Source organism: Haliotis asinina, chromosome 15 (genome assembly GCF_037392515.1).
Source record: "Haliotis asinina isolate JCU_RB_2024 chromosome 15, JCU_Hal_asi_v2, whole genome shotgun sequence".
Taxonomy (NCBI): domain Eukaryota; kingdom Metazoa; phylum Mollusca; class Gastropoda; order Lepetellida; family Haliotidae; genus Haliotis; species Haliotis asinina.
In genome coordinates this window covers 18,936,200-18,963,530 of record NC_090294.1, presented here as the reverse complement: position 1 = coordinate 18,963,530, position 27,331 = coordinate 18,936,200, and the positions used below count along the sequence as shown (strand labels likewise).

The window sequence follows — 27,331 nt, the reverse complement described above, 5'->3', positions numbered from 1 at the left end:
GAGTTGCCCTTCATGGCAAGCATGGGTTGCTGAAGGCCTATTCTACCCTGAGACCTTCATGGGTTTCACAATAATATTTCTTGTACAAGAAGAAGTTCCATATCTTCATGTACGACAATCACTTTCAGAACCTGTTTGCATACACACAAAGAGATATTAGTTTATTTCAATATGTACACATCTACAGACAAATTTTTATGTACATAATGTTGATTCATATATACTACTCAAAAGAAGTGAAAGAACACAGAAGTTTTCATGTGACAATATTTGCCCTGAAGATGTTTCTAGGCTGGTCAGCACTATACATGTCACATTATGTGTATGGCAAACATGGGAGACCTGCTTCACTTAAGCATCCTTCCTACACTAACCAGTACAGTACGTGGAATACTGTATATTGAGTGGATGAATTTAGTTTCACACAGCTTTTAGCATTATTTCAGCAATATCACAGTGGGGGGCACCAGGAAATGGGCTTCATACATTGTACCCATTTACGTAATCGAAACCCCGATCTTCAGCATGACAAGTAAATACTTTAACCACTACACTAGCATCACCCTGTGTTAAAACTACCTTACTCGCTCATATGCCTGTAGTTAATCTGTCAATGCCTATTACTGCTGATGTGAACTATGTATGATAACATAAATTTCATGACACAGACAAATGAAAAGTGGTTAGATGTACAATCAGCTCAGGATGCACAAAGAGGGATAAACATGAAAAGTAGAAGAAGGATCTGAAGTCATATCCTTGGTAAATCAAAATTTTAAAAACTTATGAAAGAATATTTCAGTTGTTACAGAACTTCTGTTATGTAGCCTTGATGTTCCTGAATCTGGCAAATATCAACTGTAAGACCAGAGATGTCCTGGAAGAACTGGTCCATATCACTTGGCACTAGCACTTTGACAGTCTTCTCAATCGTTGTGCTAGATGAGTGAGCTTGGATGTTAGTGAATCTTTTGATATTTACATAATTCTCTAGCATGAAGGTCTAGATCAAACATCTAGAGCAGCTAGTTGCAAGGCATATATCATCCTAATACTGTCAAACATCACAAGAACATCCTTCACTGCTGCCATCACCTCACTTCTTTTTTGTTTCCTTCTTTGCTGGAGATGGTGAACTGTCTTCAGCTTCTGTCTCTGTGGCAATTGGTGGAGGGGGTAGCTCAATACGAGGGTACAGATGAGCATCGTGATATCCCAGCACTCCTTGCTCCTCTAGCTCTGCCTCTATCTGCAGCAGACGGTTCAACTTCGATATCCTTTCTCCACGACAAGGTGCTCCAAGCTTCAGGAAACGAGCATTTAAACCCACAGCCTGAAGAAGTAAAAATTTACAGAAAATTGTCAAGTCCTATTAATCCTTTACATATACAACAAAGCTTTATTGCCAGTAAACGTAACATCTTATTTAAAAAAATGTTATCTTATCAACTCATTGCAATATGCTAAAGCACAACCTCCCTAGCAGTGCCAGGATTACATAACATGTTTTTGACTGGTATGGTCTCAGAACATCTTTACCAGAAATATTGTTCCAGCAATATTCTAGGAGAGGACACCAGAAATGTGCTTCACACTCCGTACCAATGTCAATCATATCATAAGCCCATGTTTTATCAGCAAGGCCAACCATATGTTTGACAGATAATACAGAAGAATTCTGAATGATAAAGTGCTTAATATCAATTTGTAAACTCTGCCAGGGTACAATGACATATAATAAAAAAAAATCAAAGACAAGCATAAGTTACTGAAACTTTACTCAAACTTGGAATCTCAGCAGAAATGCACCTCACATCAGGAACCTGATCAAAGATGACAAACTGTCTTGGGCAATGTCAAGTATCTGACTGAATGCCATGTGGTGTGTTTGAATGCCCTGTAGACTGATTGACAACAGTTTGGTGGCCACAAGATTTGCCTACCAAATCAGCAAGGATGTCCTGGCTCACTTCTCCTGGACCAGCAGTTACAACTATCTGATTCTGGGCTTCTGAAATACAATACAATACATAAAGGTCCTGTAGTTGCACCAACACACTGTTATTTAACAAATTTGTGTAAATTAATGGTTTGTGTAATGAATGGTTTGTGTAAATGAATGGTCCACTGGTTTGCTTTGTCACATATTTGTCTATACTTCTATCATGTCCAGTACTGCATGAAAGTCATCTTACCTTCCATTTTGTTGGCCACAGCAATGATATCTGACAACGTGTTCATCTGCTCCCATCTTAGGATTATTCCACTGGTCTGGTAGTCCTCATCCAGATCTTCGTGTTTCAGTAGACCTGGGCGATGGTAGCCGTAATCACCAATGATGTACCCAGCCACGGAGATACGGTCACACAGTCTCATCCACTGCTCACGATCCTGGACAGAGGCAAGAAATGACATGAGCTGTTAATGACCAGTGGATGTTCCTTTTCTAGAGGAACAGGCCAGCACTATGTAGGAAATCACATTTCTACTCTGGTGACAATATGACATTTCATGATGAGTAAGTGTCCCTATGTCTGTCCGCAGCAGAATACATCTCTCATTAAACTCAAATCTTTAGCTCCTGTACAACACCTCTTTGCCTGATGCTCTGACACCTCTGAGGACCTGTGAAGGTCTGGGTTACAACATTGGTCGTCAGTAACCCATGCATGTCATAAGAGGCAACTAACGGGATTGGGTGGTCTGACTTGCTGACTTCTTTGACACATGTCATCGGTTCCCAATTACACAGATTGATGTTCATGGTGTTGGTCACTGGATTGTCTGGTCCAGACCTGATCATTTACAGACCACCAAGATATAGCTGGAACATTGCTGTGTGTGGCGTAAAACTAAACTTACTAACTCACTGACATATCCTAGGGAGGTCTGGTTAGGTTACCCAGAGGAGATACTGACTGCCCAATCTAAATGAAGGATGCATGAGATCTTCAGCCATTCAGATGTCAGCGATGAAACTTTACTGATGTGATTTGAAAGTTTCCCCTCTTGAAGCAGACTATGAAAATGTTTTTGTATTGCCACGCAAAGAGCTATCAGATCAGAACTGATTTCAACATGACTCAGTTGAGAGGTATTTTCACACTGTTCTTTAAAAATCACAACACAGTATTCATACGTGCTAATTTAGTAAGCAATCACTACTGCTTCCTTCTGGTACTGGGCTTGCTGTTGGTGAAATACAAGTGATCCTCATAAAGTCATTACTGTAATATCAGGAGCTTGCAGACATGCATCTGACTCTGAAATGGTGGAGATAAATTTTTCTTGTGGGGCATGAACCAACAAGCTCATATCCATAATATGGCTATCTGATATATACCTGAAGACCCAGCTATAGTTCTAACAGTTAATGTTCACCCACAAACAGCACTATATAAATAATTTAGTCTCCTCACAACAACAAACAGTAGTAAGTCATGTGTATACAGCTGGTCGAAGGGCTCATTTGGAGCTTATAAACAGGAAATCTTTGACAGCAAAATAATCATTTATGAAAATATTTGCTTTATCCTCTATTACATGCTTTACAGTTCTCACAAACACAACTTTCACACTATTATTCATAAAAGCCATGGACTATTACACAAATTAATGAAACAAAGTCAGACAAGGAAATAAATATTCTATTTCACTGTACAAATATTGGCTCAATCACAAGCAGGCTGCACTGAATGTCCTTTTCACTGATTTGAAGTTTATGTACAGTAGTAACTATGGTGTTACCTGTTTCCTGAGTGGGTCGATGACGGCATTGATGGCAGGATAGCGGCCAAGTAGTTCCACCAGGAACTCAACGTAATCCTCAGAGGTCTTCTGCTGACCAGCCACCACTTCATACTTGCCCTTGTCCTGGACAGTCATGATACATACTCAAATAAACATTCAGGGAAACTGAGAGAATATCTTACACAGACAATATCATCATGGCACATTACACATTACAGGTGTGTTCTTCCCCTAGGATTAATTAAACAAGTCCCTTTCTTAAAACCTGTATCCACCTTAATGTTTAATGTATGAACTTTTCTTGTTTGGACACTGTCATATCTTGTTGTTTTCTACCCTTATACATTAATTATTAGATCTTATCCCCACCCAAATCATATCTGTCGACAATATATTAATCCATATGATCACAGGTTGTTTTGCAAATAAAAATATAACATGATAAATATGTCTCCTTATTCAAGTCAATGATCTATTCATAAACCACAGTGTCAGTATTTTCAGTTAATTGTTTAAAAAACATTAATTTTGTCCAAAATGCACCAATATGATGCAGGTTGAATTAATACTGAGGCCATACTGACCGATGTGCACTCCAACTAACATCCATATGACGCTGTACTGTCCATCTACCTACACATGCACATAGGAACTTACACTCACACCTTCACATCTGAATTTGGCATGCTTTCTACTTTCTACTCAAGGTTTCATTACACATATATATTCTGTAAAATGATTTATCGATCACAGTTAGAAATGACATGAGGATATATTTCCATGAGAACCACAGACAGTCTACAAAAGCTTCAATGTACTATTTACAATATGCATTTGTGTGAGTGAAGATGACTAAACACATTCCTGAGTCCAGTCAGAGTAAAAGAGTGTTAAGTACAACAATGATCTGAATAATGCATGTCCATATATGCTAGATATATCATCTACTCTACCACACACTAGTGTACTTGCATACTTGTAGCCCCATGCATAATGAGTTGGTTACATGCTTCCAGTCATGTGGACAACAAACATACTGACATTACCCAACTTACACAGTCTTCATCTTCAGGCTGTGTCCGTAGACAATACAAATAATATGTTATACCAACAATTTGAATGCTGTGACCACCTCGACTTCTAACAAAGGCATTTACGCCTACTGTTTAAAGCTGCATTCAGCAATATTTCAGAATGTGACTGTGGTCAGCAAATAATCAAACCGAGACCAGACAATCCAGTGACTGATGTGACGAGAATCAATGAACACAATACGCATACAATGGCATGAAATTAGTAAAGTCACTAAGGGCATACCAGCAAATAGATCCATACAGTTACCTACATTGACAATCATAAATCTCTGTACTGTCCTTCAGTCTGACTGGATGAAAATATGTGCTTAATCTTTCTACTTATGCCTAACAGACATGACTTGGTTTAATGATATTTATCTAAATATAATATCGAGGTGGTTTAAGAAAAAGATCAATACCGTACCATCTTGTAACTGACAGTCAACAATTATCATGCCCCTTAACATGTTTACCCTTCGTGTATATCAACAACTTCTACAAATTCTCCCCTAAAATCTAGAAGCAAACAAAATACTCTATAGAAATCACTGTGTATATAGTATATTCATCACAGCACAATCTAATGACTCACATTACCTCCTGACTACACCGTTTCCCTGGCTAGAACAGAAGCACTCTGTGTGAAAGACAGACATGTCCATCTTAAAAAAAAATAACTGAGAGCAGCCTTAAAAATCATTCCATTTCAGTATCTGAACCTAGCAGTGACCAACTGTGCCACACTTACAGTACATCTCCAGATTTGATGAGGATATTAAACATGTCAAAACTCTCAGTGATAGACCAAACAAATAAAAGATATCACAAACATGACTTAAAATAATGAGTTAGTAGGCATTCTACTTCGATAAATTTTAGTTAGAAAACAGACATGACAATCAACTCACAAAGTCGAACATCTCGTGAGCTGCTATGTTGATGGCAATGCTGACATCCTCCCCTGGGGTGAGAGACAGGGCAGTCATGGCTTCCTGGATCAGGTCCAGGCCCTGCTCAGGCTTGTCAAACGCAGGGCACAGGGCACCAATATCATTTACATTCCTTGCAGTCAACTGCAAACAAAAGTATTCCAAGACATTCCTCATATTTCTGAGAATACTAAAATAAATAAAGAACATGCAATTCCATGGAGTTTGATTGTCTACCTGATGTGGATATGTACAGTTTGCACATAACTTTTTACTTTCATAACTCTAAAAACAAAAAATAAGTAGTTCAGACAGTTCTTAGTAACCAAAATCTGTCAGTGACAAGATACATCATAGCATCTAATAACATGAATAATTTTTCTGGTGATATATCCTTTGCTTTATTACTTCATTGTCCATCTTCTTGCAGTATCTCATTTTATGATTATATCCTGGAATCCTAAAAGGGTGGACGTTTTGAGAGGGATGTGGTAAAACTCACCCCTCCTTTAACAGATAGTGCTTTGCTGACATGGCTGTAGATTCCCAGAATGTTGTTTATGCTCTGTCAACGAAAAGGGAGGTTAATGAACTTAGAAAAAACAAAAACAGTGAAAGTGATGGAGATGTGAAGTCAGTATTTCTCCTCTTTTCTTGAGTCACAAAATGCTTTAGCATGTCAATGACTAACTTGTGGGTAGTATGGATCCTCTGTGTTTATTTCAGATACACTGTACTGCATTTTAACGGGTGTTACATTAATCACTTGACCTTAGAGTTTGTTAAGGAGATATTGAATTCTTGATGGCCTCTTAATTTTGTAAAACTTGTAACAAATCACATAAATCTCACATAAATAACGATATCCTATGAACAAGACTAACTTGAGTAAATTTAATGTATTAGCTATTTCTGTGACAAATACAGAGGTTACAGGTGGTCACAAATTGATAGTGTCAGCTTTCAGCCAAATAGCAGGTGAGTATCCTCTGTAAAGTTGCCACATACTGACCTCTCGGAGAGGGACGCCAGGTTTGGGGATGACCATGTACTCCTTGATACAGTTCATTTTTCCTGCAGCACCCTTCCCACTCTGTATGATGGTTACCATTGGCAACGGAAGCTGTAGTGTGGTGGGCATCTGTACCAACATAGAACATAACCCATGAAACTGACTGGTCAATCAAGCTCTTGTGAAAAACATACACTTCATGTGGTCAGTCTGTATTGACGTAACCCATGAAGATACAGGTTCCAATTGATCTTCAGTAACCTATGCTTGTCGTAAGTGGCCACAAACAGGATCGGGTGGTCAGGCTCACTGACTTGGTTGACACATGTCATCACATTCCAATTGTATAGATTGATGTTCATGTTATTGATCACTGAATTGTCTGGATCAGACTGTTGTCAGACCGCCACCATACAGCTTGAATATTGCTGTGTGCAGAGTATAACTAAACTCACTCACTGAATAGATATAGTGATGTTTAATGCCTCTTCCCTGCAGCTGACACTGCTGCAATAGGTACAACATTATCTTACTGTCACATAGAATTTTGTTTCACTGAATAAAAACCTTCAGTGTGAGAATTAACTTTAAATATGTGGATACATAAACTACATATTTACAGGACATAATATTATTGTCATCACGTGTTATGATCCAAACTCAACAAAATGTCAACAGACTTATTTTGCAACTGAACACACAAGCCATGACACTGTTCTCAGAGGAATCGAAAAACAAATCACTTCCATTTTCCTTCAGCCAATCAGGAAACAGAAGTCCATTTGTGGGTCTGCCCTATTTATTTTTGAGTTCGTGAAAACATAAACACTATGAAAAAGCTTGAAAAATCTTACAAACATGTAAAAATCTAACAGTAAGTTTGTTAAATGTGTCAATTACGTAATGTACAGTATTATTCAGATTACCAAATAAAGTACATCTAATGACTCATACATGTCATGATATAAGCTGACATTTGAGCCTGGATATATGGTCAGGTTAACCTTACCGGTCATAATTCAACAATGAGGTTTCATACTGAAGAGAAATATATTGCCAGTAGCTACCAGGTCATGATCTTATGCAGCACTAAATAGATTAATATATCATCCAAAACATTATAACCATTAGTCTCTGTAAGGATTCTTGGATAAAATTTGTAACCTGGAAGTGTTCTACACAAGTCAGAAGAGGTGACCATATCTACTGGGTAGTCTGTCTCAGTGACTTGGTTGCATGCATGCCATCGTTACCATGAGAGCATAGATCAGTGCTCAGAATATCTATCACTGGTCCATATGTGATTATATCTAGCTATTGGTATATAGGAGGAACTTTTTACTGGAGCATTCAACACCTCGAACTGCAAACATCATCTGGAAACAATATCTGTGCTTACTTCTTTGTGTTTGAGAGCTGCAATATATCGGTAGAGAGGGACGTCCTTGATGGAAGCTCCAGTTGTGCACACTGCCTGACTGACTGCACTCACAAGACAGCTACCATCTATGAACTGTTCCCGTGCTTCATCAGGGATGATAATTATCTGACTGGCTTTGCCTTTGCCTCTGAAGAAATATGAATAATTTACATTTGAGTGATGTATGAGTGATGCAGATTTATCATAGTACTTGATCAACATTAAAGTCATCATCCACTCATGTAACATGAAACAATCATTCCTTTCAGGCAGCATTTCACACATACCACATTTTCCATACTGAATTCCCTGATCCAGTCAGTGCTATCAACCAACTTGAAAACCAGTCTCTAAGTAATCTTCATTATTTTGATAAAAAAAAATGTCTGACAATCTGTATTTTCCAGTCTATATGAATTTTTTTAGTACAAATAAAAAAAATTAGATGGGCATATAATGACCAGGAAACTGTTGCCAAAAGATTTTAGTCCATGTACTGTTGAAAATATATGAATTTACATGTTTCAGTAAGTGCCCCCTTACATCTGTTTTAGTTTTCTAACAAGTGCCCCCTTGTATTTGTTTTAGTTTTCTAACAAGTGCCCTCTTGTATCAGTTTACGTTTTCTAACAAGTGCCCCCTTGTATCTGTTTTAGTTTTCTAACAAGTGCCCTCTTGTATCGATTTTCATTTTCTAACAAGTGCCCCCTTGTATTTGTTTTAGTTTTCTAACAAGTGCCCCTTGTATGTGTTTTAGTTTTCTAACAAGTGCCCCCTTGTATCTGTTTAAGTTCTCTAACAAGTGCCCCTTGTATCGGTTTTAGTTTTCTAATGGCACAGAGAGCTCATCATTGCAATGAAATTTTACCATCCAAAACACATTTTTATAAATTACTGGTAAAACATATAGTAAATATGAAACGGCATGGCAATCATGTAATACATTCATCAGTAAAAAAGTACTCAGGATAAAAAATAAAACTTACTCACATTGCAACTGGTACTGGTCTGCTGACTAAAGGTGATCAATATAACACATAAGTTGTTTCAAAGGCATTTAGAAGTTGGAGGAATCAAACTAAAAGTGCTTTATGGTTCAACTTCTTTATTCTACAAGGTCACAATGTTTTGAGACAGATTCTAGTCTCTTCTTCAGGTGAATGACCTTGTAGAATAAAGAAGTTGAACCATAAAGCACTTTTAGTTTAATATAACACATGCTACACACAATCAACTCTTCATCCCCACCCCTCTGTACATCCCACATCCTCATAACCCATGTCAACTAGTTGTAAATAAAGTTGTAAACTTCACAATCCATATGCACCTGGGAGCATATGTCCCCCATATCCATCTGGAAACCTCAGCACCCATTTGGCAAACTCATTCCCAATATCCGTCTGTAAACCTCACCCCTCTTTTGTCAGCCTCATCCTCCATATCAATCTTAAAGCCTCACTATACTCATTCATCACAACATCTCACCATCCACATTCATCTGTAGATGAACCTAACTTTTTCTTAAATGACAATACCAATAAACATTTGCACCCATAATCCAGCTATCAGGCTAAATAAAGAAAGTTAAATGTTTCTCAGGCATCAGCGCCTCACATATATCACTGCGCATAACAATGTTTTATTGCAAATAAAAAATATTATTTTGACATGGCAATGTCCTGATCAATCATTTGTCGCCTATAAGAAAGAGTGTCTGTAAGAACTAGCGTGACCGAATCTACAAATCATTAACATGTGCTAAACTTCCCAAGCTGTAGAAAATTCTGAGAGAAATAAAATACAAATACAGCCATACAACACATTCCATTCCATGTTGAACCTACCATAGTGTTGAGTCTCATCCATTTCATATCTATACATCACTGCCTTTCTTTTAACTTCACCATGCATTGACATTAGGTGAGTGGTGGTCAATAAAGCTATAGCACATGCTTCCATCTAGTTCTAACATTCCATTAACTACACAATGCTGAAGAGAAGGTCATGTCATCTCATTCAGAGTTTACATATGCCCTTTCAGTCCTCATCTTTGAAATTGTCAAAATCATTGTGCTTCAGTATTAAGTCAATGCTAAAATTTAACACTACACAAAATCTATGGTTGTTACATCAGAAATGCTGGACGTATGGAGAGTGCATCAAATACACAGTGTGGATTATGTCAGATGTAGAGACTGGATCATGGCAGACATACAGAGTGGATCATGTTGAATGTACATAGATTGGATCATGTCTGGTGTCCAGGGATTGGATCATTGTAGATTTAAAGAGTGGATCATGTCTGATGTAGAGTGAGTGGATTATGCCAGATGTACAGAGAGTGGATCATGCCTGGTGTCCAGGGATTGGACTATGTCAGTTTTAAAGAGAGAATTATGTCATATATACAGAGAATGGATCATGTGAGACATACAAAGTGGATCATGTCTGACATAGAGTAAGCAGATCATATTAGATGTAGAGAGTGTAGATCATGTCAGATGTACAGAGTGGGTTATGTTTGACATAGAGTGAGTAGATGTCAGATGTAGAGAAAGTGGATCATGTGTAATGTAGAATGAGTAGATCATGTCAGATTATAGAGAGTGTGGATCATGTCAGATTACAGAGTGGATCATCTCAGATGTAGAGAGAGTGGATCATCTCGGATGTAGAGAGAGTGGATCATTTCAGATGTAGAGAGAGTGGATCATGTCAGTCGCACAGAGATTGGATCATATACATGTATAATTTTCAGAGAGTGGATCATGTAACACAGAGAGTGGGTCAATCTATAGACTGTTAATTCAGATTTTCAAATCCAAGCACACAACAAGCAAGGTTAATACAACATGACTAAGATGAGGTGATATATAAAATGACACGAGAATTAAAGTGCATTGATAGTATCACAGCAAGACCACTTACTTCGGGTCTCCCTGAACCTCACTAAAACAATGACATTTCTTTGTAAAACATACCTATCAAACTACTGTAGAATATTGCAAGTATAAAAACACAAAATCATGAAATACACAGGTAACATGTTGAGATCTGTGGCAGGTTGCTAGTTCTTTGCAGCTGCAATTGTATCCTGGCATAAGCGAATACTACAACTTCTTAATTTTTGCATAGAAATTTAGTGATAGACAACAAATCTAGACTACTGACTATCATCACTATCATCAACAAAGCATTTCTTGCTTTCTAGCTTGATAGACAAAGGACTACATTTTGTCTATAGTTGAAGATCACAGCTACACTAGCATGAGTTATTCACTAAAAATGCAAAAGCTCTTTCCATATACTTCAAAGTTTAACCAATGATTTATTTGTTGTTTAAAGCCACACTCAGCAATATTACAGCAATTTGATGCCAGCAATTAAAACAAAAGCAAAGAATCCAGTGATTGACATCATGAGCATCAATCAACATATCTGGGAGGCAATATCATGCAAAAAAGTCTGACCACCCAATCCTGCTAGTTGATTCTTAAAACACTTAAATTCTAGGTAACAGAGTTGGATCACTAGGCAAATTGATATTTCCACTGACAACCTAGTCATTTTTCATCTGGATTCTTGTTTAATTTACATTAAAACCTTTTCAACTCATAATCAGTACTGTTCAGTGATACACAGTAGTAAGAATGAGATTGATTTAGTTGTGTGCTACTGTATCAAGCATAGTGTATCATCAAAGGTGTAACAGGCTACCTTGATTCTTAATATACACATCAATACCAATTATCCCTACTGATAAGACTATTACACTTTACCTCACTTTGCCATACAGTTATCACATCTGTGCCCACTAACCAACATTTCACAAGAACTCACTTTTACAAAATACTACGTACAGCATACTAGTATGTCACCTCCAAATTATGACTATTGTTGTCCAGTGTTGGAATTGGAATACAAATAACAGATAATGGATAGATACAGATAATTCCCATAATCCCTGTTGGGAATCCATTAGTTGTTTGGCAGATGAAACTTACTTTCCAGTAGGAGATTTGGCTTTCTTTGTGTTATTAGACTCATTTTGGTCCTGTGTTGGACTCTCCTGTGTATTTTCGGTTGCTGCTGCTGCTTCTGCTGCCTTCTGGGCATCCATTTCATCCTTCATCTTCTGAATGAAATTGCTGAAACATATTGTGTGTACAGTGTTAAACATGGTCATCAAATTATATGCATTAATATTATCTTTTTGAGTTTGTCTTTTTTAACATCTCATTCAACAATATTCCACCTAATCTGCTATTCTGGAGGCGGTCTGTAAATAATTGAGTCTGGAACAGACAATCAACTGATCAACAGCATGAACATCAATCTGCGCACCGATCAGTAACCAACTGGTTATGATGACATGTGTCAACCAATTCAATGAGCTTGACCATCTGATCCTGTTAGATCTCTCTTATGACAATTGAACAGAACTGAACTGAACTGAACTGAACTTCAAATTTACTGAGAACAAAAAGCTACTGACTACACAGCATCATCTGCCTCAGCCTGCTGTGTTGGGTCCAGTCCCTCCAGTTTGTTACAGATGTCAGTGTTGATGTAGTTGATGGCTGCTGTTACAGATGCCTGTCTTTCTGAATCCTCTGTGTCTTTCTCCTCTGGCTTGGCAGTGTCCAGCAGGAGTGATGTCACACTTGGGGCAACACAGGTACTGATGAGCTACATTAAAGGCAGAGCTACATTTGAAGACTAACAAAAGTTCCTCCATATTAATGTTTAAATCTTTGAATTTTTTGTGTGTTTCTTTTATGTACAGGAAGCAAATTAGGTACAGGGCCTCATGTAAGTATATTTTACAGGACAATCACTGATTGTGATCCAAAATGAACTAAACATTCTCTTTCAAAGTTGGAAGTGATATGGAAGAATCAATGATTTCATGGAAATCTTTTAATTCTATTTGTCTCCAGCATAGCCACAGCAGTTATTTTCAAACTGCACTTTACTCCTAGGAGAAAATAAAAACAACCAAAACACAACAAAAACAAAAATTTTACTTTTTCATGGTTCTTCACCATGCAGTAGACTTCTGTTTGCACAGTTGACTGTCCTTTGCTGTCATACCCTTGTCGAGCTTTCACCTGCATAATGAATTTCCATCTTTAAATTATGTACAAGAAATCACTCAGAGACAAAACCTTTATCCACAATCTGTCTTCCTGCAAGAATTCCTGCTGATATTATGTACAGTAACTGGCTATACTGGAAATATTACAAGATCTCGTATTTGTTATAATGGCCACTTTCACAGCCACCTTCGTATTAAATGTTACTCACATTAACGGCAGCATCTTAAATCATTTTGTTGTACAGATTGTATTAGACATGTATATAAGCAGTATCAGTTTTAATCGAAATATTCATTGTTTGTTACTGTGTATTGTTTGTTACTGTGTAACCGATGCATGGACTGTTGCTCATGTTTTAGTCTCTGATTTGCCTGGTACAAATTCCATAAAATACCACTTATATGTTGCACAATCTAGCATAAGATTACATGCACTAATTCGCTTCATTTAGCACGTTCGTAAACAAAGTAAATGTAAATATAATTTTACCTTTGTGATTACTGGGCTTTTCGCAAATTCAGCAAAATAGTTTGCCTGCAAGAATGAAGCATACAATGTTAACCAGATGCAATTGCATCAGTTTCTTGCATTCTAGATGAAAACTGTAACACACTAAGAAATAAACTGAAAAACTATTTGAACGACTGCCCCAAAATGTCACAAATATGGAGGCAAGAGAAGGTGAATGACTGAGTGAGTGAATTTTCTTTTGAACCACCTTTAGCAATATTCCAGCAACATCACAGCTGGGAACATCAGAAATGGGCTTCACACTGTACCCATGTGGCAAAGCAAACCTGGATCTTCAGTGTGATGAGCAAAGACTCATCACCACTAAGCTACCCAACTGCCCCTGACAAGATAAGGAATCCAGTTTTTAGATGTGGAAAATGGGGTGAACATGTAATGTAGAATAAAAAAAAAACTGTTTCGGTGAAAAACATATTTCAAGTGTTAGGTAGAACACAAGTCAAGGATATGTGTGTTTGATCAGATGCTGCTCTGACACACAGCTAATAAACATAGTTACTAAAGGAGATATTCCACTTCAAAAATACACAGGTGTGATTGTTTTCAGGGCCAGTTGGAAATAATGCATTGCCATGCAGGTTATGAAAGTTGATGAAACAAATCTAAAAAATGTTAGAAATACTTAAAACTAACTTACAACATGGCCATACACATCTGCTGGGTTGTCATGAAACATTGTGTTGAGGATCTCCTCCATCTTCTTTGGTACTCCATTATCTGTATAAAATTTGATTGCCCTTTCTTTCATTTCGTACAGTTCCCGAGCATCTTTTGCGCTCGATTTAGGTCCAGCTGCTGAAGCCATATTGTCACTTTGACGAGGAATCGTTCCTTTGAAGGTATCAAACGAGTATCAATCAAGATGCGTCGTCTGCTAGAAATTAGATGAATCCCAAATAGATATGCTCTAACTAACTTTAAACAAAAAACAAACGATGGAACAATATCTAAGAACTGATTCCTAGTGAACTTTGTAAGGATAAATATGGAATCAGAAACAAAAGGCACAGATGCTTTTGGGCAAAATCACGTGGGAATAAACGATAACGTTCTCAATGTGATGGTTTAGGCATCCATATTGGTATGTTGTTAGGGAAATGGAATTATGGGAAGGAATATCGCATTGCGACATTAGATGTTTATGCAGTTTAGATTGTGATATGTTATTTTCCTTAGTCTTTGATTTTTATACTCAATTTGGATGACAGATAAGGGCCTAATATATATGAATATCTTTCCTCAAAAGAAGGTCTCTTTTTTTTGCGTTTACGACAACCGGAAGTCATATGACAGGTGCGCGATTTACGACCGCTTCATTGTGAGGTCTCACTGAGAGTAACGACAGCGCGAGGAATATCTTGAGTATTTTTGTTTTATTTTAATGTCATTTTCCAGGATTACATGATGTAGAAAGGTATCGTACTTGATGACAAAATGCCGACTTCTGAGGGCGGAGGAACGTCGAAAACGATCACGGGTGGGTCTCAAACTGTGGGATCGGGATCGGCAAAAGGAGCACCCGTTCTGCGAAGAAGACGCACTCGCATAGCCAGTGAAAAAAAGATCGCCGACGATGAATATATGGCCGCAGCAATTGGAGATGTGGAATGGTTGAAGCAAAGTCTCAGAGAGATTGGAGGACAAATAAATTACGATAAGAACGTAAGATTTGTTTAGTGAAGTTTCAGGATGCCGCCATGATAGGAAGTTGACATTGTTGCTAGGTTACAGGAAGGGTGTCTGCAATTGAGGCATATTTTACTCATCTGAACAATATTTAATGTTTTCGGATAAATGTACTTATGTTAATAATGTTTACAATTGTGTTACTGAATAGGTGAAATATTTCTCAATTAGTTTATGCAAACTGAACCGCAATATACTCACAGATACAGAGAACTGCTTGTTGGCTCACAGCTTTTTAGACTATTAATGTATTTTTCTAAACACACAACAAATCCCAATTTTCACGATTCTAATAAAAATCAAAATCCCCAAATATATCACACTCATGATGGCAAAATCATTTATTGATAAGATTTCAATGATCATAAGCTGCTGCAAGGTCATCATGACCCATATAGTCGTTTCTCTTTGCAGTTTTCAAACAGCCACTTCAACAGAAAATAGCTTGCAATCAGTTGTTTTAGGGCATGAAAGAAAGTATTTACTATGAGCGTTAACCTAAAGATATTTCATAGCACTACAGACGTCTTCACATTTAATTTTGTAACAATGAAATGAATTAAACATTTGGACAATTCAGAGGGAAGAATTTGTGAGCTTTGATCAACATAATACTTAATTACCTGATTAACTGTGATTTAATTTATTCTGCTACAGTTCATGTACAGTATCTTCAAGCATAAGTTACTAAGGGATAGAAAGTGTTATTCATAGTCAAGTGTAGAGTATTCTACATGTGGCTCATACACAGTTTGTTTAAGCCATATGCTGGAATATATACAAGTTTTTTTTATTGCATTTGGGGACATAACTTCAAATAAAGCCAAACATGTGGTGTCATTTCAGCGTCATTGTTGCACTAAAAAATTGTTCATTTTCACTAGAAATTGACTGTTATATTAAAATTTATACTGTTGCTTTATATCAAAATATGCATATTAAATGAAAATTACTAAACATAGCATATCATGATGTGGATTGAATTGTATCATATTGTTCCAAGATATCGTGATGTGTATATCATGAATTTTTTGTTTTGTCACACGTCTTAGTTCTTTAACACCATCTTTGACAAAAAAATATCAAGCACATTTCAATAATGTCCTACATTTTGTTGCTCTACAAATGGAAAATATTTCTTGCATAGATATATTCATTTAACATAAGCTATAGACAACAATGCATATTTTCAATGGGATTGGGTAAACATTGTCACTACAAGGAATTTAAACTAAATAACTTATTTGGCTGCGAAATACACATATTCTTTACTTGGATGATCATGCTTACATCACAAACTATATGTATTTTGACCATCCATAGAATACTTATCTCAGTCTCCCAGCATCTAAAAATATTCTTGTGTTACAGGGCCTCACTGCTTTCCATCTTGCTGCAATTCATGGTCGCCTTGAGTGTTTGAAGCTCTGCATTGAAAAGTTCAAGTTCGACCTGAACCTACCAAGTTCAACAGGATGGCGTGCAGTGCATCTGGCCATAAGTAATCAGACAGGGAAGCGGTCCTTGATCTGTCTCACCTACTTGCTGGACAAGGGAGCCGATTCATCCATGTGTGTATGACTTGGCAGTTTGTTGATAAATGCGGCAGTCAGTAGCATTCCAGCTACATGACTGTTTTAGCAGGACCCAAAATGTTTAGGTTTAGAATTAATAATAATAATATTATTTTCTGTTTGTATTATGCTGAAACTCAATGCATTGCATGCTCAAACCATGAACAGATGTCAGGGAAAAGATGGGTACTGAGTTGGCATTTAAGTTGCCCGTCAACCCATGTTTGTCGCAATTGGGTGGAGAGGCTCTGACCAGTAGAGACATGTCATTGTATCCCAATTGCGTAGATTGATGCTCATGCTGTTGATCACTGGATTGTGTTGTCCAGACTTTATTTCTTACAGACTTAAGGAATGTTGCTGGAATATTGCTGAGAGCAGCATCAAACAACAACCAGACTTAACCCAACTACTCCCCCCACGTTGCTGTGGATGTAGGCATTATTGTGCTGTGATCTGTTGACCATGGCAAATGTTTGTTGTTTTGAGATTAAACTTGTTAAGGATCAACAAGACAATTGACATATTATCACCCTTAATGGCTTCAATGGATCTGTTGACATAATTTATGTTAAACAGGACTTTACTTGACTTACTAAAGTAGTTAAAAGGAGCACTTTTGCAGGTAATGTCAGGGTAAAGTATTTTAAAGAAATGGTGTAATGTACTGTGTATTTAGACAAATAATGAGTCTGGATTCAAGCAGTGATCCTGGTTAAGAAGGTCACGACTGATGAATGAAATAACAGACACATAATCCACTGCTCTTAATACTTTCTATATTTGTGCGTGTCCCATGTCCTGGTAGGTTTGTTTTTGTACATTCATTTTCTACATCTGTGTGTTTTGTAAATATACTGAACAACACAAATTTTGAAAAAATGAAATCTCCAAACGTAAGCATTCATGTGTCTGTCTTTGATTGGTATACCTCATAATATGTCACAAACCACCTCTGATTGGTTGAAACTTCTTGGGTAAGAATTGTGCACTGTTGTCTAAAAGGTTGATAAATTAAGTAATTACATGCTGAAGTGAGTAGTTTTAATGATGGGGTTTCATTTATGACAGTGTCAATAAATGATTTATATATTTAAGAGTATATGTGATCCTTGAGAACCTGACAGAAAATAACATTGCATTTCTATACCTGGGGACAATATTTGGTGTCTTATGAGATCCAGAATACTGACAAAGTTTGTAATTCCCTGTTTGTTTCCATGGCAGTTGTAATGACGATGGTATCAGCCCAGTCCATCAGGCAGCCAGTGAAGGACATGTGCAATGTCTTAAACTGCTCATTGAGAGAGGAGCAAAAGTTGACGGGAAGGATTGCCGTGGCAACACACCTCTTGACCTGGCTAAACTCTGGGGACACAGGAAATGTGCAAGGTGAGCCTATTGGTGATTAGTCAGTTTTCTTATTTTGGGGTCATAATGCCATTTTCCTTATTTTGGGGTACAGTTTTACTGCCAAAGACAAGAATGTAGAAATTAGGGAAGAAATGTATTAATAAACTTAGTACCTCTGATTCAGTGACTGTTATTGTACTGTATATCATGGTCATCACAGTAATTAAACTGGCGATATCATAACCCGGCTAGTAGCAGACTATTACAGTTACTTGATCAACATTTAAAACAAGGTACAATGCACTCTGTCTAATTTGGATCGACTTAGGAATGACTAAAAAGTCCAAATTAGGGAGCAGTGCAAGTTACACAGAAATTTCCTATACAGAAGAATTACGTCAGGAACACAAGTTCAATCCAGTATATACAGCAATCCTAGAAAGACAGAGTCCGAGTTGGACAGAGTTGGAACATCAACCCTCCATTGTTCCACTCTATGCATATGCTCTATCCACTAGACTATGGTAGCAGTCTCCAAAGTCACTTTTCATGATCTTAAATTTTCATTTAACTCATCATATTTTCACCTCCTGCTGATTGTTTCAGGATCCTGGCAGCAGAGGTCTGGCACCAGGACAAGGACCATGTGGCCAGGGAAATGTCCCAGTTGAAGAAAGTACGTATGCAGCAGATCCTACAGGAACTGGAAGAAGAAGAAGAGGTCAAGGCCGCCCAGGAGTTCTACGGAGATCAGGCATTCCGGCAGTGGCTAGGTTCAAGGCAGCTGGAAGAGAAGCCTACAGGTCCAGATCTTCGGAGGCCACCACCTGATGGACTCTACCGCCCCAACAGTCATACACTACAGAGACAGACAGGCAAGATGAAGGTGTCCATGGTCAATAAGACTCCATCATTACTTGAAAAAGGCAGAAACACAGACACTAGTCTGTACACAGAATCAACCGAGGACCAGATGCAGTTTGATGACAACTTGTCCAAGATGGATGAGTTCAGTGGAGAGAGGGAGCAGTCAATGTCAATGTCTATATCAAGGTCAAGGTCAAGGTCAAGACCACGTTCAAAAAGTCCAGGATTCATTAATCCCAATCAGTGGATTTTCTCAACAAAGTTATCGGAGAAGGATTATGTTCCAAACTTGAAAGATGAGTATCCACGTAATGAGTACACGATGATGCCCGACAATGGCAATGGGCCCAAGTATTATGAGGGTAAGCACATCAAATACGTTGAGATTTCTGAAGTTGATCCACATCTGAAGGAACTGAAGAAAAAGAAACTACGGAAACCAGATCTCCCAAAAGAAATCATTGATCGAGTACTTAACAAGAATCCATCTCCTCATGATCGACCTTTCCATTTCAAACCCAAACATATTCATGACATCCACACGAAAAAGAAATATGAGGAAGATATCAAACCAAAGAGTGAAGTGCCCCTACATATATCACATGACCTGAGGTCACACCTGATCAAGAGGAGTCTTAGTGTCCCACTGTCCTTGTCAAGGTCAAAGTCAAGACCATTTTCTGGGACCAGTGATTGGATGCTGGACACCTTCCCACGAGAGATGGTTGTCCACACCATGGAACAGATGAGTCGGCGCCAGCACTTCCCCAATGTGAAAGGAGCAGAATATGTCCTTAATATGGGTGACCTTAAGGGTGTGTGAGGTCAAGGCCATATAACAGGGTCAGAAGTTCAGTTTATTTCATGAAAATATGCCCTCCAAGGTTGCCCTCAACCTTATTGTAAAGTGCCAGACCAGAAGCTCTGAACTTGACCAGTCTTAGATGGGCAGACTAAACTTAATTTCAAACTCTGTAAGATATTTCATATCTACTTTATATGAAAGAGAAAAAGGATATGCATATGCTTCAAGGACTCAAAAATGAGGTCAAGGTCACTCAAAGTCATGGTCAACATCAGTTGCCAATGCTAGTCTGTAGCAGCTGAGCCGGATAACAAATCACCCATAAAACAGGGATGCCAAAAGTATTAAACAGACTGTTGACTCTGACTAAACACAAATGATCACAATTTCATGTCCAGAGTTTTGGATTATGTTGTCAGATCAACCATAGAAGGTCTCACCCTTCTCATAAGCATTTACTTAAGCAATTTGAATATTGTTTGTTTATTTACATTACTATATGATAACTAATCAGATGTTTGAATGGTCATGTGTGAAGTTCCATAGAAATAGTTCCTCTTGCTTTGATTGTGCTTGTTGTGAACAACATCCATTGCTGGTCCACAAGTCATGTGACCATTCCACAAAGGGATCTTGGCACTAAAGTTTCTTAATGCCCCAACTTTAGCAATGGCTTATGATAATGATAGTGCCAAGATCATTTTGTGAAACCTGGATGGACATTCTCCCCCATATTGTATATTCCTGCTTAATGACATGGCATCTAAATTTTGCTAGCTACTCAGGATAGTTATGCCTAAAAGTTACAAGCCCACAAAATAATTTCACTAGACCAAAGTTTGAAAGCAGAAACTAAGCCAAAGTTTACAAAAAGGTAAAGTAGCATCAAAAACGAATCAGAAAACACATCTGAATTCTGAATTCTGGAAAATTTACTTGTCAGTCTTGCCAGTGACAGTGGAAATTGGCTGGCCTGAATGGATATTTACTATCCAAGGGCCAGCAGGCCATTGGCTTTTTCACACAGTGCACATCATACATTTCGATAGATAAAAAGAATGATGTTGTACCAAACCTTTCTTCAGAATATTATGTTGTTCCCTTATACTAATCAAGACTGTGCATGTTGAGAAAACATTGAATGTATGTATTTTGTCGTAGTTGACCTTTTACCATTTCAGAGTATTCCATCCAGAGTGTGCAGTATTAGACTCCATATTTGAAATGATTTACATATATATGCTTATATTTATACAAGCTTTTACATCTGAGAGTGTCCAATATTTAAGCAAATAGGGCTAATGTTAGCAATTTGCCTGTTAAAATGTGACTGTCGTCTTCCATGTCTAGAACGAAACTGCTGTGTGACTTTCCCTCAAAACCTGTGATACTGAAGCAGACGAGTTCTTTTGTCTGACATTTGTGCCTGTTTGTGCTGCTTGCTTGTCCTTTATTCCAAGACATATAGCAATAAATTCTACCTTCCAGTTGTGTGTGTTTGTGGCAGAGTCTGGAGTTATCCCACAAATGACATCTTTGAAATTTTCACAGGGCATGATTCATCATCAGACTAGTGGTGTTTCACTTAATCGAAATAATCAAAGATTGGTCACAGTGAGCAATCCAACACATTTTCTCATTATCGAACGCAAGTGATTTCGGAACTACTGTTACAGTGATTGAAACACTTGACGAAGGAATATATGGTCTAAGTTGTCTGTGAAACGTGATTATTTCTTAGAAAACTCACTTAGCTACCTGAAAGTCACAACTGAATACTTTTAGGCTCCAAGAAGTTTATATTCATGATGTATTAGTCTTCAAGTATAAAGTTGCATGATAGTATGCTTAACGAAAATAACAACCTTGATAGGAAAAATGTGAAAAATGACACTATAAAATAGTTTTTGATGATTGCTTGTTGGTAATGAATCGGTCATCAATTGTAAGATTTCAGCCACTTGTCAACACTAACACAGACAACATCCTTATTTTTCCAATGAAGCATCAATACACATTAAGTGTAACATGAAGCGTTTAACCACATTTTATACACAAGCCCTCTAAATGCATACTTACCACAAGACAAACTACATTTTAGACTTATATTTTCTCTGCTCTTTCAGTTGTAAGATTTTATTTGTTTTATCACGCAGAAAGTATTCCATGCACTTGAAGATGGTCATAATCAGAGAGTGAAGTAGTTTCCAGATTTTGCTCGCCAATCCAGCCAGCTATGCCTGAAACTCCCTAGCTCTCAAGCCCAAAATTTGAATGTAGACAAGAACTTCATTAAGCTGCTAAGTTGATGAACATTTTCATAATAATTTTGCATAATAAGCGTATGAAAACCTAAAAAAGTTGAGGAGAGTGATATGTTTACAAAATGGATCCAGTTTGCTCCAGAAAATTCACCAGCTTGTTGGGGCAGTGAATGGAGATTTACTGGACTGACTTGATTTTAACTAGCCACAGGCTAGTGGCCCAGTGGCTATTTCGTACACTGTCAGTAATTAATAGAATCAGTACCAGAAGAAGTGAGTATCAACCTGAAACCTCCACACAGGTTGCTTCCTACATGCCCATATAGTTATCTTATGTGCATCCATATCATTGCCCGGGCAAAATAATAAGGCCACTTACTGATATTGTGAGCACTGAACACCACGCTGCACAGACACGTTTTAAGCACAACAAAATGGATATAATTACCCCAGATAACCCAAGCTGCCTGTGAGGTGCTAGAAGGTTACCTAATAGTCATTGTGACTTGTCCTTCTGGGTACCCTTTTTCTGCTGCGTGAGCAAAGGCAATTTTGAACATACTTTCCTGAGGTGAGACCACATATATAACATGAAGTCTTTGAGGAGCAGGCTAGCTACTAGTATTCTCGAAACGTTCGTAGCGCTACAAACTTCTTAAGCCCATTCTTAACACATTCGCTACAATCAAAGTTAAGACTTCTTAGGGCTACGAACATTTCGAGAATAAGGGCCCAGGACAGGAGTGACAGGGATCTAAATTCTCAAGCAGTAGTCAAGCTGGCCTCTGTGACCAACATTACTGAAGTTCAACTTATTCATGACCTAGGGTGTACAGACAACCACCACAAAGGGAAGTAACACACTTCATGATTCAACAAGCCTTACATAATTTACATAATGATTACGAATGTTCTTGCAGTTAATTTTGAGCTAGAAATTCATAAGCCTTCCTGAGGTGGAAATTTAAGCCAGTACATAAGATGCAAAAATGAATCATTATGTAATATTACTGAGAAATTCTACTGAGAAAACCTCAGCTTTGGCTTTGAGATTAAACTTAAATCAGTGGATTCTAGAAGTAGTTGGATACTTTCTATAAAATTAGATGATCATGTTGTCTGGCATGGAAGCCATCTTTAGTCTCTTTCAAGATGAGCATCAGTGATTCCTGAAAATGATTGACAACACTAAGCACGTAGCAAACACATGACGCAAAAAAGCTCAGAACAGGTCAATAACACATTCATACATCATTCTGTAACAGATGCTAGGTTCATTTTGTTCTAGATGCTATCTCAGCTTCTGTGGATGAGTTGAGTTGACTTGACTGTTACGCCTCATTTAGCAATATTACAGCAATATAATGGCTGGGGACACAGAACTGGGCTTCACACATTGTCCCCATGTGGGGGAATCGAACGTCTTTGGCATGACAAGCCAACACTTTATCACCAGGCTATACGACCAGGCATTTGTAGATGAGCCTGTGTGTGTGCAGACATCTCAAGATTACAACACAGTACACAAAGGCCAACATTCCTCAAACATTGGATATGGGTGAGTGAGTGAGTTTAGTTTTATGCTGCACTCAGCAATATTCCAGCTATATGGCGGTGGTCTCTAAATAATTGAGTCTGGGTCACACAATCCAGTGATTGACAGCATGAGCATCGATCTGCATAACTGGGAAGCGTTGACATGTCAACCAAGTCAGCGAGCCTGACCACCCGATCCCATTAGTCGCCTCTTACAACAAGCATAATTGCCTTTTATGGCAAGCATGGGTTGCTGAAGGCCTATTCTACCCCGGCACCTTCACGGGTCCACTGGATATGGAGCAATATTACAGATGAAGTGCAGACGATACTGTTGAAACAACTTCACAATGACATCAATGCATCAATACAAACACATGTTTATTCAAAAGTACAATGTATATAGAAACACACCTGCTGGCAAAAACGATTAATAAGGCCAGACCAATTTTCCTTCTTGTTTTACAGATCCAGTGGGCATATTTTTTCAAGAATAAGAAAAAAATAAAAATAATTTTCCCCACTCCATAATATCATACGCAAACTATTGTCATGAAGTAAAACTTTAATGTACCTATACAGACTTAGCCTGAGAACATTACTGAAACAAGAGGTCACATAATGTCTCTCTAAAGATGCAAGGCTAATGTATGTTTTTTTCAATAGACCCTGACCGCCAAATCAAAGACTGCTCCCTTAAGAGTCCCTTTGATGTTCTCAAAACCCAGGTTTCCCAGCTTACATCATCCAAACATATGGACAGATACAGATGTGGTAGACACAAATATACTGGCGGAAAAAACATAATTATAAGGGATCACACAAAAGCACAAGTGTTCCCTTATTTTTTTCCAGGTTTCTTCACATGGTATGTGATACAAAGCTTGGAAAAAAATAAACAAACACTTGTCCTTTCATGTGATATTTTTTTTCCCTCAGTATATTTGTACATAAGTACATAAGTACATTTTTTAAAAATTAAGATTAAATTGTAAGGTACCTTGTTGTCATTTACTTGAAAACCTATATTTAACAGTTAGAACACTCGTTAAAATGTTTCTTATTGGTATGGTAGAATATTAGCTATGTTAATATAGATAGATTTATGTCCCAAAACCTCCTCCTCGTGCTTACAATATGCATTGCCCCTCCAGTTCTATTCTCTCATTGAAAGGTTACATCTTAACTTCAATGACATAAAACTCACTTGCTTTCTCCTACTTCTGAGGGGATGACACAAATATTTATAGTGATAAGAATTCCTACAAGGAACTTCATATTTGTAATTGTGCAGATGCATGACCTGCTATCAGCTTTGGTAATATGGCTGTCTGACACATGCATGATACCAGAACCATGAAGATCCACGTTAGAATTGATTTTCAGCAACCCATGCTTGTCGTAAGAGGCGACTGACAGGATTGGGCAGTCAGACCTGCTGACTTTGTGGACCCATGTCATCGTATCCAAATTGCAGGGATCAGTGTTCATGCTGATGACCAGTGGATTGTCTGGTCCAGACTGGATTATATACAGACTGCTGCCATATAGCTGGAATATTGCCGAGTGTGGCATTAAACAACAAACATCGGTTGCTGAAGACCAGTTCTAACCCAGATATTTATGGGTGTGATGCTTGTACTGACCCAGACTTTTGCTGGTTTTATAGTGCTTGCTCACCTAGATTCCATGCTGCAGTATTTAACATGCATACTCTAAGACATAACGAGCTAACACTTTAACCGCTAGGCTACCCCATCACCCCTCAAAATTTGACAACTGAGCAAGAGAAAATTCTAGAATGTCAAAAGAAATAGCTGATGGGAGTTCTTCTCCCTGGCTATGGAAAGATGCTTATATTAAAGATGCTTGGATTCCAGAAATAAAATAACTCATCACCCATCTGGAACCTTTGCTTGGCCATGCTGAAGGTCATGAGTGAGTGAGTGAGTGAATCTAGCTTTATGTCGCTTTTGGCAATATTCCAGCAATGTCATGGTTGGAATACTAAAAATGGGCTTCACACATTGTCCCAATGTGGGGAATCGAACCAGAGACTTTGGTGTGACGAACAAAGGTTTTAAACACTAGGCCACCCCATCGACTGACCCCATCGAAGCCCTCAAGTCTTGGGTGAAAGTAGTGGGTAGTATGAACTTTTGAACTTTAAAGAGATTGTGTAACAGGACAACACACTTTAGAATAAGAGAGACAAGACAATAATTTGTCAAATACTGACAAAACTGACAGAAGTTTTTAGTGATCAGTGAATTAGTGAATAAGGAAACGTGCCAAGCCATATTCCAGCAATGTGATACCAGACACTGTACACATGTTTGTCATTACCAAATAAAAATACATGCTGACCAGGAACTGCATCAAATGTGCTTAAACACAAGAAGGAAAATGGGCAGGAAACAATGACAGGGAAAAATTAATGATGCCGACAGTGACCTGTGACACTTCACGAGGCTCATAAGGGAGCAGACGTGTAGATCGTGAAATTGATCGTGTCACAAACCAAAGAGAATATTAACTGGACACCAATTGGAAACATCACTGAGCCTCTAAGGGTGGACACCTGGAGACCGTGAAATTGATCGTGTCACAAACCAAAGAGAATATCAACTGGACACCTATTGGAAACATCACTAAGCCTGTAAGGGTGGACACCTGGAGATCGTGAAATTGATCGTGTCACAAACCAAAGAGAATATCAACTGGACACCAACTGGAAACATCACTAAGCCTGTAAGGGTGGACACCTGGAGACCGTGAAATTGATCGTGTCGCAAACCAAAGAAAATATCAACTGGACACCAATTGGAAACATCACTAAGCCTGTAAGGGTGGACACCTGGAGACCGTGAAATTGATTGTATCACAAACCAAAGAGAATATCAACTGGACACCAGTTGGAAACATCACTAAGCCAGTTAGGGTGGACAACTGGAGAGAGTGAAATTGATTGTGTCACAAAAATAGGAGAATATCAACTAAACACCCATTCTAAACATCACTGAGCCTGTAAGGGTGGACACCTGGAGATCGTGAAATTGATCGTGTCACAAACCAAAGAGAATATCAACTGGACACCAATTGGAAACATCACTAAGCCTGTAAGGGTGGACACCTGGAGACCGTGAAATTGATCGTGTCACAAACCAAAGAGAATATCAACTGGACACCTATTGGAAACATCACTAAGACTGTAAGGGTGGACACCTGGAGACTGAAATTGATCGTGTCAAAAACCAAAGAGAATATCAACTGGACACCTATTGGAAACATCACTAAGCCTGTAAGGGTGGACACCTGGAGATCGTGAAATTGATCGTGTCACAAACCAAAGGGAATATCAACTGGACACCAATTGGAAACATCACTAAGCCTGTAAGGGTGGACACCTGGAGACCGTGAAATTGATCG

The 27,331-nt window shown here is 38.1% G+C and overlaps 2 protein-coding genes across 5 annotated transcripts; one reads left to right on the top strand and one right to left on the bottom strand.

The window, feature by feature from the left end:
* Positions 1-134: 134 nt before the first annotated feature.
* On the bottom strand, positions 135-15,519 carry LOC137266058 (enolase 4-like). 4 transcript variants are annotated; one of them, XM_067801555.1, is made up of 15 exons: positions 15,241-15,317; positions 14,455-14,648; positions 13,776-13,820; positions 13,215-13,298; positions 12,683-12,876; positions 12,192-12,335; positions 11,116-11,136; positions 8,167-8,335; positions 6,768-6,896; positions 6,258-6,320; positions 5,735-5,899; positions 3,748-3,873; positions 2,196-2,391; positions 1,944-2,011; positions 135-1,333 (listed from the first exon to the last, which is right to left on the bottom strand). In XM_067801555.1, exons 2-15 carry the CDS (start codon positions 14,620-14,622, stop codon positions 1,097-1,099), a joined length of 1,809 nt encoding a protein of 602 aa, XP_067657656.1. In that variant the 5' UTR covers positions 14,623-14,648; positions 15,241-15,317; the 3' UTR covers positions 135-1,096. The 4 variants fall into 4 exon arrangements, with proteins under 4 accessions (XP_067657656.1, XP_067657658.1, XP_067657655.1 ...); XM_067801557.1 differs by lacking the exon at positions 11,116-11,136 and having other exon boundaries at positions 15,241-15,519; XM_067801554.1 differs by lacking the exon at positions 15,241-15,317 and having other exon boundaries at positions 14,455-14,908.
* Positions 15,098-21,594, top strand: LOC137266059 (protein phosphatase 1 regulatory subunit 12A-like). Its single transcript, XM_067801558.1, has 4 exons — positions 15,098-15,479; positions 16,875-17,074; positions 18,305-18,469; positions 19,037-21,594. Exons 1-4 carry the CDS (start codon positions 15,252-15,254, stop codon positions 20,118-20,120), a joined length of 1,677 nt encoding a protein of 558 aa, XP_067657659.1. The 5' UTR covers positions 15,098-15,251; the 3' UTR covers positions 20,121-21,594.
* Positions 21,595-27,331: the final 5,737 nt, after the last annotated feature.